This window comes from Poecilia reticulata, chromosome 5 (assembly GCF_904066995.2).
Source record: "Poecilia reticulata chromosome 5, P_reticulata-male-v2, whole genome shotgun sequence".
NCBI classification, from domain to species: Eukaryota; Metazoa; Chordata; class Actinopteri; order Cyprinodontiformes; family Poeciliidae; genus Poecilia; species Poecilia reticulata.
In genome coordinates this window covers 7,693,822-7,707,814 of record NC_088834.1, presented here as the reverse complement: position 1 = coordinate 7,707,814, position 13,993 = coordinate 7,693,822, and the positions used below count along the sequence as shown (strand labels likewise).

At 38.0% G+C, this 13,993-nt stretch overlaps 1 protein-coding gene across 1 annotated transcript in view; it reads left to right on the top strand.

Annotated features, from left to right (window-relative positions):
- Positions 1–13,993, top strand: part of arhgef10la (Rho guanine nucleotide exchange factor (GEF) 10-like a) — a 140,957-nt gene that overhangs the window by 51,691 nt on the left and 75,273 nt on the right. The window contains exons 14-18 of the mRNA XM_081606922.1: positions 1,465–1,557; positions 4,444–4,614; positions 7,490–7,635; positions 9,445–9,617; positions 13,529–13,644. Of these exons, the coding sequence (XP_081463048.1) occupies positions 1,465–1,557; positions 4,444–4,614; positions 7,490–7,635; positions 9,445–9,617; positions 13,529–13,644 (699 nt within the window). The remainder of the gene's footprint in view (positions 1–1,464; positions 1,558–4,443; positions 4,615–7,489; positions 7,636–9,444; positions 9,618–13,528; positions 13,645–13,993) is intronic.

Sequence of the window (13,993 nt, the reverse complement as noted above, 5' to 3'; positions counted from 1 at the left end):
TACATTTAACACATCCTATCCTGGAGGGTTGTGACCATGCCTTTTGTTGGTAAGCATGCATTCTGGATAACTTGTGTTTAGGGCATGTCTTGCTGCTGGTAGGTCTCAGGTTAGAACTAGACCTTGCGGCAGAGATTAAATCTCTTTGCCATCTTGGGAACAACTCTGAATCCCCCCCAGATGGGATCAAAAAGGCAATGAGGGGGGAAGGAGGTCAGGGAAACTCTACTTAAGCTGTTGCCCCAATGACCAGGTCTCAGATAAGCTGTAGAAGATGGATGATTGGAAGAAATTTTTAAAACGGAAATGTTTAACAAGATTCAACTGAAGCAGAAATTATTTCTGCTGATGGTTGAAATTGCATTATAACATTATTTTATTACCTGGACTAAATATGTTTCTTTTTTTTTGCCTCCAACACTAGAAATGTTTGCAAAGGCTACATCCTTCATATGGTTTAGGAAAAATGGGACAAACATAACACTTATCTCAAATAATGGGGAAAAGAGAATGACCTGTATGCAAAAGGGAGGAGGCTGAAATAAAGTAAAAAACAAATATACAAAAATGGAGGTCGATGACAAATCCCAAATGATACACAAAGAGACAGGCAGGTGGCATTAGCAGGGTGATTTGACCAAGAACTTTTTAATTGAAAGACTTTTCAGCTGCAGAGTTGTTCACTGAACATGGAGCTGGTGATTAATTAAAAACAAGGGGCAGCTGTGAGGGAAGACAAGTAACTGATGTTGAACTGTGAAAACAAGAGCAGAATATAAATCAGTATGAAATTCCAAAATAAAGTTAAATACAAAACTAAAGTCACAAAGACTATGACAGCTTATTGGGAGACCAGTGCCATTTCATCCTGTAATTCAAGCAGTGAGTGAAATCACGAGCCACTCCAGCATGTTTTCTGACCACAGTAAGACCCTTACATTAGTTTTGAAACCATACTTATTAGAACCTTGGCATATCTTGATACCAGGTAAGGTAAATGTTTTTTTCTACTATAGATTGTTTATGTATAACTCAATACATAATTACAACCACTTAAAAATAAGTCACTAATTTTAATGTCAGATATTTGTATAAACATGAGATCGTAGGTCACTTTCTTCCCCTTAACATTTACTTATTTGCTTCTGACATTGTCACTATACCATAGATTATTGTGGTGCCATAACTGTACATTAAAAATATTACCTCGCATGTGCTTACAGTAATCCATGAAATATAAGCAACTCAAGACAAAAGTAATCTTTTGAACTCCCACATGTGACACAGGCTCTGACCTTTGTACGTATTTCACCCACTCACACACCTACACAAGGTCTATGGAGATAAAAAAAAAACACAAAAAAGCTCCTCATTGAACATTTTCTCTTAAACCTTCCTTTAATATTATGTGTTTCTAACCTCCTGTTGCATCTTCTGAGTTTTTTTCTTTTCTTTTGGTTTCAGAGGAAACAGGCCTCCAGTGTGGACCGGATAACTCTGTACGGACTGATGGTGAAGCCCATTCAGCGATTCCCCCAGTTCATTCTCCTCTTACAGGTACAAGACATTTTTCATTCTTTCTTTTTTTTATATACAATAAATCCCACTTGAGTTCTGTTTTTATGGTGGATAGTGGGAGATATGGTCAAAATTGAAATCTGCAAAGGTAGTGAATTGATTATAGTACTTAAGTAGACAACAAGTTGTATATCGGTTCCTTTTTTACAACATCCACAGAGGTGGAGCTTTAAAAGGTAACAAGCAACCACCATCATTCCTCTCGTGGATTTATATGCTGACTTTCCTTTTTCTATTTTAAGGCAATATTTGGATTTGAGCTTGACTTGCTGTATCTGCAGCAGCTCATTTCATCCCTCAGTAGACATTGATTATCTATGAATTCAAAAGATAAGTTATGAATACGAATCAGGCATTTTCCTCCAGCTGAAACTCAATACTCCAAAGATGAAGTGTATCTATTTAATCATACATTACAGAGAAGTAAATCTGAAGGCAACAATGTACATTTGAGCTGCTTATCAAGAAAAGAACAAGCTTTTCATGGGGTCATAGTTGCAGGACAAATAGAGATATGCAAGTCATAAAACATTCAGTTTTTATTCACCGTATGAATATGCTCTGATCTCTTCAAAACTTTCCACAATACCCAAATCCTCTGATGCTGAGAGTGATTATGAGTTAGTTAAGTAACTCTTTTGGAAAGTTTTACATCCCTAGTCAGAAACTTGGAGTGCATTTGACCTAAATATTAAAATTTTGTAAAGAAATTATCACCAGGCAAAACACTATTGCCTCTTCTGTTACCAGAAGTGAAGTGTCCTGTAGAATACAGATACAAATAAAAACATGTACGAAAGGACCTTGTATAAAATGACAGCATTACTTAAAACAGCTTTGCCCATTCAGGCTCATTCATTAAACCAAAATCAGGTTTTTATCTTTATAAACATATCTACAGTTTTTCTCAAACTGTAGATATGGTTCAGTTTCCAGTTCATTGGTATAAGAAGGGTTCGGTGAATGCGCATATGCAACTGGGGGGTTCGGTACCTCAAAAAAGGTTAAGAACCACTGAGCTGGAACAAGACTCCAGTCAGTGTATCTAAAGGGTTAATTTACCAATGATGTGTTTTCCCTATTGTCTTAAAATGGTCAAACATGAAACAAATGTGCTCTTAATGATTTAAGTGGTAGTTTTCTGTTGTGAGTTGAGCATGCAGGCAGGGTGAGAAATATTGGGACTACACTAATTATTACAAATCATTAAAGGATTTAATTTGGTCACTAGTTATTTATAAAGTCATTCTCAATGAGCTTTCAGTAGAAATGATGATCCTTTTCAAAAGGCAACATGTTTTTGTTGGTGGTATGTTGTAGACGGAGCACAACGTATGAGAAGGATTTCCTCTTGTGTGCTTCAGATAAACTAGTGTAAATGTAAAAAGAGCACATCTGGGCTCTCGGTGTCACTTTAAAATTAAATTATGCCACATTCCTCTTGATTCCTCATTGATGGCAAAACAATAGATTGATTAAAGTTGAGACCACAGATTATTCCTCATCTGATAACAAGCAGTCATGTTTGGAAATGTTGAAAAAAGCTCAACGTTCAGGATTATTGTAAAAAGAAAAAGAAGAAATTAGGCTAAACTGCAAACAGATTACTTAAAAAAAATATAACTCGCTACATATAATTAGGTACCAAAACAAACCACTTTACAGCAGCTGCCACAAACACACCAGGAGGAGCTAATTTAACCAACCCTACTGTGGAGCCACCAGAAATAAGGTGAAAATGACACCAGGTGTGACTCATAAAACAGTTACTACCACCTTGTATGCAATGGATACAGCGTTTTAGTTTGTGATTTTTAAAGCCCTTCCTGATGTTTAGCCACCTCAGGTTATTTGCTACATGCTGATGATGACTTTGTGTAATTACTTGCAACAAATAAGAACCAGGCTGCAACAAAACTGTCAGCTGTAATGATTAAGATCTGTGGTTGGTTGTGGAGCACATGTTTGCTAACTCAGATCCTTGCAGCTTAAAAAAAAAAAAAAAAGCTAAAACGTTTCTAAAAGCTTTCAAAAAGTGTATACATTTTAGAACATAAATGATTTCACTAATGAGGCTTCTCTGAAATATATGAATGCTGTGGTTCAGTTCATCATGAACTACTGTGTGAAAATTTGAATACAACAAGGCAGGACTTCACTACAAAGGCAGACAAACTCTCTGTGCAAGCTTTGTATTATTATAGCAAAAGTCAAACTTAAATTTTACAAGTGTGTATAACTAGTATCTGCATGGCAGCTCATTCTTGGAATATAATGCCCTCGAGTTGAGGAACATTACATTTTACAGAAAATTCTTTAAATCCATGAAACAGTGGTTCATGAGTCATGATCCATTAAATTGGTAAGCATTATGTAAATTAGTACCTGTTCTATATTGAACACGTTTTAAATGTTCACTTGTATAACTTTTTATACAGTATTCTCTAATTGATATAATCATCCGATTTAATATTTTAATCTTGCTTTATCCAACCTGTGATGGACCACAGATGGCCTCTATGGCTAAATCTGGTACATTTCCATTATCATGTTGCATTTTTGTCGTTAAACAAATAAGGTGGATGGATTTGTTGTTTTTTTTCTCTTGCATCCAATCCCCTGAAGATGATGCCTGAACATTTATCTCCAACTGCAATTCATAATAATAATAATAATAATAATAATAATAAAAAGTTCAACACCAGTTTTAATATAAAACATTCCATGGAACAAATCCTTAAAACTTAATTAGTAGGACTTTCCGGAACTGCGTATTTCTAGCGAAGCTCACTAAAACGGAGAAAGTATAAAAGTATCTGAGCAAAAGTGGAACTGAACAGCTGCTTTCCACTCTGACTTTTTTAGGACATGCTTAAGAATACACCAAAGGGCCACGTGGATCGTCTTCCCCTGCAGCTCGCACTGACAGAGCTGGAGACGCTGGCTGAGAAGCTGAATGAACAGAAGCGAGTAGCTGACCAGATTGCAGAGACTCAACAACTTGCCCGCAGCGTCAGTGATCGCCTGCTCAGTAAGGTGACTGGATGCACACACCTGAACGTGCACTTGTACACTCACACACGTTTTCTCCAATGCAATCAGCTGCGAGCCAGCCTCTGAGCCCTGCAGCTCATCTGTTTTGTTATCACTGGGAGCCAAACACCTGGACATTTAACTAATATATAGCACATTACTTATATCGCTTTCCAAAGCATTAATTTTTGGTGGCATTTATATTTAGAGAAATCATCTCACAGAAACGGTGCCCATTATCATCCCTAAACAGTACCACATGCAAAGGTAGAGGCATTGCTTCTCCATTACACACTAAAATTGCAGTCCTGCTGCTGCAAATCTGAACAAATGCTGCTCTGAATAAGAAGAATTAGGGGGTAAATGAGACATTTAATTGGAAACTGTAAGAGAGCCATCTTTTTCACCCTGTCGGTCTCACGCTTTGCTCTGCAACCCCGCCCCCCCCCAACTCTCTGTTTACTCGTTTACTCCACTTAGTATACACTTCTCTTCTTCTCCTTGAGTGTTACGATGCTGTCCTCTTTCCATCTTTTCTTTTTTTAAACCCTTCTTCTCTTCCTTCCTTATTTTATATTTCTATATCAGTCATTGCTTTTCAGGACTTTGGTATGCGTTGATTCACTCAGTCTCCTCTCCTTGCATTTACAGCATTAACATGGCAGAATTCCAATATGAAGATAATCCTCCAAGTTGTTCCTGTAAACCTTCAATGAAAAATGTTTCCTTTTGTGTCGAAGGATCTGGTGTACCAGAGTAGGAAGTATAAATATTTAAGTAAGAAATCACATCCATCCATCAATTATCTTCTGCTTATTTGGGGTCGGGTCCCAGAGGCAGCAGCCTAAGCAGAGACACAGACTTCATTTTCACCTAGTAACACATGCAGTCACATCATAATACATGCAGCCATCCAGAGTCATTTGAGGCTACTGATACTGAGAAGACCAAAAATAAAAATCATAGCAGCCTATTCCATCTCTTAGAGAAACTGGATAGAGTTTTAATGATATGACAGATCACCTCGTGTTAACTAAGGACTTATTTTGTATTTCTGTGAGGTTAAATAAGTTGAATTTTGCAGACATATTTTGTGAAACAAGTTGTCAGAATCTGGCTTCCATTTTTGAATAAGACTTGATGAGCCTGATATTGTGTCTGGAATAAAAATGGGATATGATGAGAGAAAGACTGTGTTTAGCCCCCAGGGTTGTAGGAAGCCATATGTGTGAGCAGTACACTAGTCTTTGCCAGATTATTTAAATCAACCTCAGGTGCACAAAAGCACTCAACAGACTCCACATGGTCATCCAAACAAAGCCAAATTGGTAAAGCTGTGACAGAGAAATCAAAATCCCCTCTTTCTGCTTCCATAGGACTTAAGAGGTAAAGCTGTAGACAAGCGTTACTACTCCAAAAAAGCTTGATTAACAAGTCTGACCATGTTTAGCATGTAGCTTTAATGTTAAAAAAATGTTGTGACCACAATCTGTTTAAAATGCGGAGAGGGACCTCAAGCGAGCTGTGTAGAATTAACTAAATTCAATAAACTGAAGTAATGTTAGGGAGACTGGGCCAAAATTCTTGCACACTAATTGAAAGACAGATGCAGTAACATGTAATTCTCAAAGTACTGTGAATTATTGGCACTGACACGTTTAAAACCTGCAGTGTGCTTTACCTTTTCACACACAGTGTTCTGATTTTATCTTGGATAAAAATTGTCGCCGTGGAATCTGCTGCTTGGTTTTGAAGTATTGAGGTTAGGTTCAGTTAGGGGTTTGTAAAATGTTAGATTTTAAAATCTTATTAGTTCATTATGTAGTGGGTAGAGTTTCTTGTAATGTATGCATCATGCAGACTTACCAGGTTATTACTTTCAAGACAAGAACTAAAAAAGGTAAAGCAGCATTTATTTTTCCTCATTTCTGAGACTCTGGGAAACTGTTAGCACTTTTAAATCCCTTCTTTGTTTACTGCAGCTCAACTGTAAATGTCAAATGTTGTTTTAGCATTCTTACATCAGTTTTTAAACATCTCTTGGCTTTTTACTAAATTCATAGTAATTCTTGTTATGCATTTCTTTGCTTTAATGTACTATTTTGTACCTTCATACCTTTGTTTTCTCCTAAGACACCTTGAGTTATCTTAAGTGTGAATGGCTTTTATAACTTCATCCCTCTAAACTGATTTAAGCTGTCAAAGCAAAGTTGAACCAAAGTGATCAAAAATAAACCTTTAGCTGTTCTTTGCTTAACATATGTGTGGGTGAAGTAACCAGCATGTGCCAACACAGTTTTCGGTAACTGCATCTGTTATAAAATGTTTTAAGTACATTTATGAATGAATTTACTCATGCAACAAACTGTGTCTGTATTTATATGTTTTTGTATTGGTTCTGTTATTGTGGCAGAAAGGATTGTGTGTCCCAGCGCTCATAAGCAAATACGATTTCTGTTTGTACTCGGGTTGATAAAATGCCATATACAAAGTCATTTTTAAAAAATGATCAAAAGGGAGTTTTGGAAGCACTTATTTAGAAAATTACAAGCATTTCAGACAATGCAGAAGCTCATAAGAAGTAAATGTGTCTCTTAGGTTTTTCCTAAACCACTTTGTAAATACATTATGGAAAAGTCTTTCAAGGGTGCAATCTTTTTTAAACAAGGTAAACTGAATGAACAGTGCTGTGAACATGCAACTGTGCATATGCATACATGCATGTTCCATGACCTTCAGCACAATGAATGTGCTTCTAATCCCAGATGAGATATTGTTTCTTTTGACTTTCTTGTCCTCTAGGCCCTGTGCTCCAGAGGATTGGAGCTCTGTGATACTGTCTCATCTGCCTTTGATCTGATTGTTGTGTCCCTTTTAGCAACTGAACTCGGAGCAGAGGTCACTGGTCCTTTGTGAAACACTTATTGAGACTGTGTATGGCGAGCGGGGACAAGTCCTGAAATCGAAGGAGAGGAAGGTCTTCCTTTTTGATGATGTGCTCATCTGTGCCAACATAAATGTCAAGTAAGTCCCTGTTGTTGAGCAAATTGAATAAATCATTCATTCAGAAATAGTTTGCTAATGTCTAGATATTGCACTTTTTTTTTATTTTAAGTTGAGCTTAGGAGAGTACACATTTTGGAGAAATACATATTTGATTAAAAAGGGCTCCTATGTGATGCCTGAGGTTTTGCAAAGATAATTTGGCGAGCTACACAGTAAAGAGAAAAGACTGCAAGGGCTTTTGAACACTATCTGAAGTTGCAGGAGCTTTATCAGCATTAAACAAATGGTAGAATCCCTAACAACAGCTTGAGGAGTCCCAGATTACTGACATAAAACGTGTTTGGTTTATTTCCAATTTATCTTCCTTGTCAGCACCATTGATCATATCTCTCTCTTCCTGTCTCTCTTACCCAAGTAGTAAACAAGGAAAGTTTTATTTTTATTAATTTTTTTATTTTAGCGAAGTCCCTGTCAAGGATATTACTTGAAGCCATCTTGTGCAGCCCCCAAAGGATAATATTATTTTATGTTTCATTTCAACACCAATATGCAGAGGCTTACAGGGTATACCGTTTAGGAACTTCACAAAAATGATAGCAATGTTAATTCTCATCTAGAGTAAATAACAAATAATTAATTCCACCAAAGGTATTATTTAAAAAAAACAAAAAAACAACAAAAACAATAAGTGATGATGTATATCAAGATATTTTTCCTGCAATCTGATAAGTCTAAGTCAAATAATGAATATAATGACCTGATAGTGATATAATAAAATATTTAATATCTTCTTCAAAGTCAGATGGTTAGTATTTGTTTGGCTTGCTTTTAAGTTGTACCTAAGTTGTTTGTGTTTTCTTCCCCAAGCTTCCAACAGTTCTTAACAGACCAGCCATATTTTTTATTTTTTTTTTATGAGATTGAGACTTTTTGATAGTCACTCCAAAGCATTGACCTTAATTTATTTAATAATTAACTTGGCGGTGTGCTTAGAACCGTTCATTTGAAATACCCATTTGTGACTAGGTTTTAACAGACTTGCTGATTTCTTTGGTTTTTACACATAATGTTCTTATGATGAATGCCGTTCTGTGCAGTACACCTGACTCAACAAAGTAAAAAACATCCACACACCACAATGTTGCCACGTTTGGACTTCACAATCAAGTTGGTGTTCTTGGCCTTACAAACTTCCTCCTTTTTTGTGTAATGATTTTTAAAATGACTATATACTTCAATATTAGTTTCATCCATCCAGACAACATGTATCCAAAATAAAAGGTTGTTTTACCCTGAGCACATTTGCAAACTTTTATCTGAATTTTTATGGTACTTTTCAAGTAAAAGCTTCTACTGTGCTAAGTGGCCTTTGTTAGTGAAGGACTCGTTTCACTCTGGATAATGACGCTGTCCTTTCAGGTTTAGCCAGGATCTTCACAAACCCTTTTTCTATTGTGGAGGGGTTGACACTCACATTTCAAACCAGAACCATTTTATCTCTGGGCCACAGGTGTGCCTCGGTTCAAATGAAATGTTGTGAATTAACCTATCAGAAGCTTGCAAAGCCATCACATAAATACTCAAAAATCCTAACTGACCAGAAACAGGACATTTTTAGTCTGATTTAATATCAGAAAAAGAAGAAAGCAATTTTTTTTTTTTACATTTCTTTTCACGAGTGTTTTTACATTTCTGGAATCAATTGTGTATAAATCCCTTTTTTATTTCTGCTTATCTGAATATCCTAGTGGACAATTCTAGTAGTTGCCTAACTTTGTTTTAAAATTTCCTGGTTGTTTAAACAAATTTGGTAACTATTTCCTACAGAGGACCTCCGGATATTAGCAGCCTCGTTCCTGTTGGCCCCAAGTACACCATGAAGTGGAGCGCCACCCTTCAGCATGTGCAAGTAGTGGAAGTTGGCCAGGAGAACTCTCAAAGCAAAGACACCTTGTTTCAGCAGAGTGGGACTAAGAGGCCAAGTGGGGCCTGCAATTCAGGTAAAAACAAATATGTGAACTTGTGCCGCTGCAATATTTCCCTATGCTTCACCCCCTGGTTAATCTCATCACTTTAAACTGACTGTTAGTCTCAGCCTCTTTCTCTGAGTCAGCAAGGCTAATCTGTTCCTGTTCTCAAGTGGAGAGAGGAGATGGAGGGGTGGAGATGCAGTCATGCTGCTTGTCACTCTGATTGAGGATGTGTTTGTGAGGGGGATAGTGATGATGGTCACTTGTTCCTGTGTGCCTGCGGTGTTTTATCTTGGAGAGTAATGCTGGGGTAGGGAGCCCCAAGCTGCATCATCCTCACGGTCTCATCTCAGTCTCTGATAGACCACAAACATGTCTGGAGAGGAGTCATCAATCCGCCGAGATTATTCCTTGCCTTTCTAGGACCAATTAGAGAGCCGGTAGCGGCAGATAGGAATCTGTGGTTGAAACAGTAGTTCTCCCACCACCTCTCACAATACCCCGGTGTGTACCAAGCTTGACGAGATCCCTGATAAATGTGCCATGGGAAAAGGAAGATACAAAGCCTTATCGGGATGTAATGCAGCACACTTTGTAAAGTTGCTGCTCCATGACTTAAATATTAATGGTGCCTTCTTCAGTGCTCCTTGTGTCACGCTCAGTAAGCACCTACTCTTTTGAGAGCTGGTTTATATTCTCTCTGGATTTAGTTTTTTTTTTCGTCTTTTGTTCAGGTAGTTTATACTCATATCCTCACAGCTTTGCTGCAAGGTTTTGGGATCATTTAGGATTAGCTCTCAGTGCAGCCTTCTGCAAGTTTCTCCAACTCTAAAATATTGGATGGTGAAGGAATCCTTCTTTTTTTTTCCTTTTTTCTTTCTTTTTTTGACCCTTTTGGGGTAGTGTCTGTCCCAAAGCCAGTTGCATCAGTTGCCAAATTTTCAATTGGATTTGCAGTACCATGTATTTACATACCATGTGATGTAATTCAGCATAGTGTCTTGTTGACATGCCTAACCCCCTTAGCGTAACTTAAAATCAAATCATTTTTCACCTTCCACCCCACAGACATGTCTTTAGAGAAAAAAAAAAAACTTGACTGCAGGCGGGTTTGTTTTTTTCCCCTCAAACCTTCCATCATTCTGTGTCTTTATTCTGCTGTTGGGCTTCTTGTCTGTATCCCCCAAAACATGGAGAGCCAAACAATGTTAATGTGTTTTCCCTGAAAGCCAGTTGTTCCAGGTGTTTATTCTCTTACACTGACTTACCCCCTTTCACACGCTTTTATTCCTGCTTCCCGTATGACCCACTGTCAGAAATGCTGTTTTTTTGGGGGGGCTGGGGGGGTTTCCATCAGTGGTGTGTAGCAGAGGGTTTGGCTGGAGATCAGACAAGGTTTTTGACATAAGCATTGAAGCTGCTTTGTCTTTAAAGCCACTAGCTAGCATCACTGGCACAGTGGATGAGTGTGAGGACAGACCCCTCTGGGCTCAGGCCTTCCACACCAGTGAATTATGTGCCTTGTGGCCAGCGAGGATAGTCATGTCTTAGTGTATAAACCATATCCTGCCTCACCAACTGGATTATGTTGGATTACAACTCAGCACATTCACCTCTTGGGCTGTAGCCAAAAACAGGCCCGGGAAGACCAGGGGAACCTGCACAAAGGTCCAGGCAATCCCTTTGAAGAAGACAATGCTCTGACATTGTTCTTTCAGCACACGACACTACCCCTTTATATTCAGATGTCTCACCTATTGATTTGCTTGCGCAGATGACAGATGTCACTGTGTGCCAGTGTCAAAGATCCTATTAAACCCCCAAAGCTACAATGGCACTCTTTAGATGAATAACACCAGCCCACCCTTCCCCATTTCCCTCTCCCATAGTCTCTCTTATGACTCTGCTCTCACTCCGTTTATGCAGGCGAATAGCAAAACAGCTGCAGGTCCCCTCGGATGAGCACGCCTCACTAAACTCGCCGACCTACTCGCCTCTCCTGCTACTTTATTATGTGGCAGCGGAGACAGTGCAACGGCTGCTTTGGAGCAAAATCTACCTGCAGAATTTAATTAGGCAACTCTCACAGAGCTTGCTGCCGGAGAAATGTGGGCCAGGGGAGCTGGGACGGGGGACGGCAGACAGGAGGAGACGTGGGTATTGATTCCTGGTACTGGGAGAGAAAGACTTTGAAGCCTACGGACCTCAAATCGATGCTGAATTTTGCGTCTAATGAGACACCTGCATTCTCTTTGGCCAGCAAAGGGCATCATAGCCCCAAATAACAGTTTCTCCATCTAATTTTTTTTCTTTACTCATAAATTCACTCTCTGTAGTTCAACAAATAATGGTGATCGATTCTTCTATACTCTGAAACTCTTTTATTAGTGCCCACTAGACTTTCAACCAAAGCAACTTCACCACCTGCACCCATATTAGTTCTGTCAGACAATGCCTTCCTTTTCCTGTTGATGGACAAGAATTTGACCTTGAGCTTTTACTTTTTAATCTACATGCAAAGACAAATTGGAGACTGGTAAAAATTGTCTTGTAGGATCTAATCTTACAAATTAATAAAAATTCAAATACACAAAAGGGTGGATAAATAAAATGTGTGGATATGCAATGGTATAATAATAATATTTCTAAAGAGAAGATAAACAGATATTGGTGAAAAATGATATAACATTTTCAATGAATAACTTAATACTTCACTGCATATCAGAGCTTCTGCCTCACAGAGCTCTTCCCCCGTGCCTCTCGCCGCACAGCTCCTTCAGACTAGGGGCAGCAGTAATTAGAAAGCACCTGGTGGAACTGTGCATATGCTGAGCTTTTCATACAAACTACTTCTCAACGCCCCCAAGAACGGTCGTAAACGGCATAATGGACCAACATTGTTTGTGATGATGTGCTAAAGGTGGAGTGTCAGAAAGAGTAGGAGCTGTCAAAATGGGAAGTCAAATTTATTTTAAATTGTTTATATATGCACAGCATTTTTGCAATAATTGGCAGTAACATAGCTAATTGACTGCTATAGATTAGCACTATGTGCCTGGAAAATACACAATGCCTCTCCTTTAAAAAATAAATGTACAAATTTCTTTATTTAAAGGGATTCATTTTAAATGCAGACAATATTTGACAAGTAATTCCTAATCATATTATTATTTTTTCCATATTTTAATGACACTGTGACCAGAAACAGATCGTGTATTTCTACCTTTTAGAGTGCCAACACAATAGTTTTAACTTGACGTGACAGGGCGCGTCCCCTAAGTTGTGTTTCAATGTGAATTAGAATTTTTTTCAATCCCTTTTGAACTATTCTCCATTCCCTACAAAAATAGCACATTTTTATAAATGATTAATCCCCTTTCTCTGTAATCGGAGGCAAAGCCTTCATCTGTAATCACAACATTCAAATGATTCATATAATTGCTAACAAGTGTTCTGCATGTCAGCACAACCTAGAAAACAGCAAAAATTTTGACCACTATATTCAGTGGCTTTACTCATAAAAGAGCATTAACTGCAGATATACATGCTCTATTTTGGATTCTGTGCTCTATTGTAATAGTAACATGACAGCTGCTCAAGACAAAAACTTTTAAATACTGGAACTTAAAAAAGCTACATAAAAGAACGAGTAAACTAACAATTTGGAGTAGAATAGCTTTGTAAAGTACTGGTATACTTGATCAAACAAATGACTATTAGTGCAAATCAGGTGATATCAAACTTGAAACATGTAATGTAAATGATCTCTACAGCATAAGAATAACAGCATTTACCTGTTTTGAGTTGAAGTAGTTGTTGGCTCAATGAAACTGACTAAATAGTTGCGTTTTATCACCGTGTATTGAGTCTGTGACTCTCAGCATGTGCTGCATTATGCAATCTGATGCTTATATCCAAACTCTGTTGTGCCCATCTCCCAGGTAAAGCTCTCCTGGGCCCTCCACGGTTGTACCAGGAGCTGCAGGAACTTCAACATGACCTTTCAGTTGTGGAAGAGGTTACTCTGCTAGTGGGCACACTGCAGGGGATATACCAGGTACGTCTTGAACCTACATATTGCAGTTAATCTCAAAACATGTAAAGACCAAAAAAAAAAAGCCAATTACCAAAATGTAGTCTGTTCTGTTCACATGCATCACATCACTGCACAGGCTAGGCTACTAAATTTGGCCTTTGAGAAAAACGCTCAGAGAGACTGATGCTGAAGAATTAATTTAACTTATGCCAAGAATGCTTTTAGCATCACAAATTATTTGTGATCAAGTTATCAAAAGATGGTAAATTAAAATGTTTTATTCATAGAAGTACAACTTACCAGCAGAGGCTCACCTCACAAAACATTTGAAACCTCTCAATACTATGAGAGGTACAACAGAGAACCCATT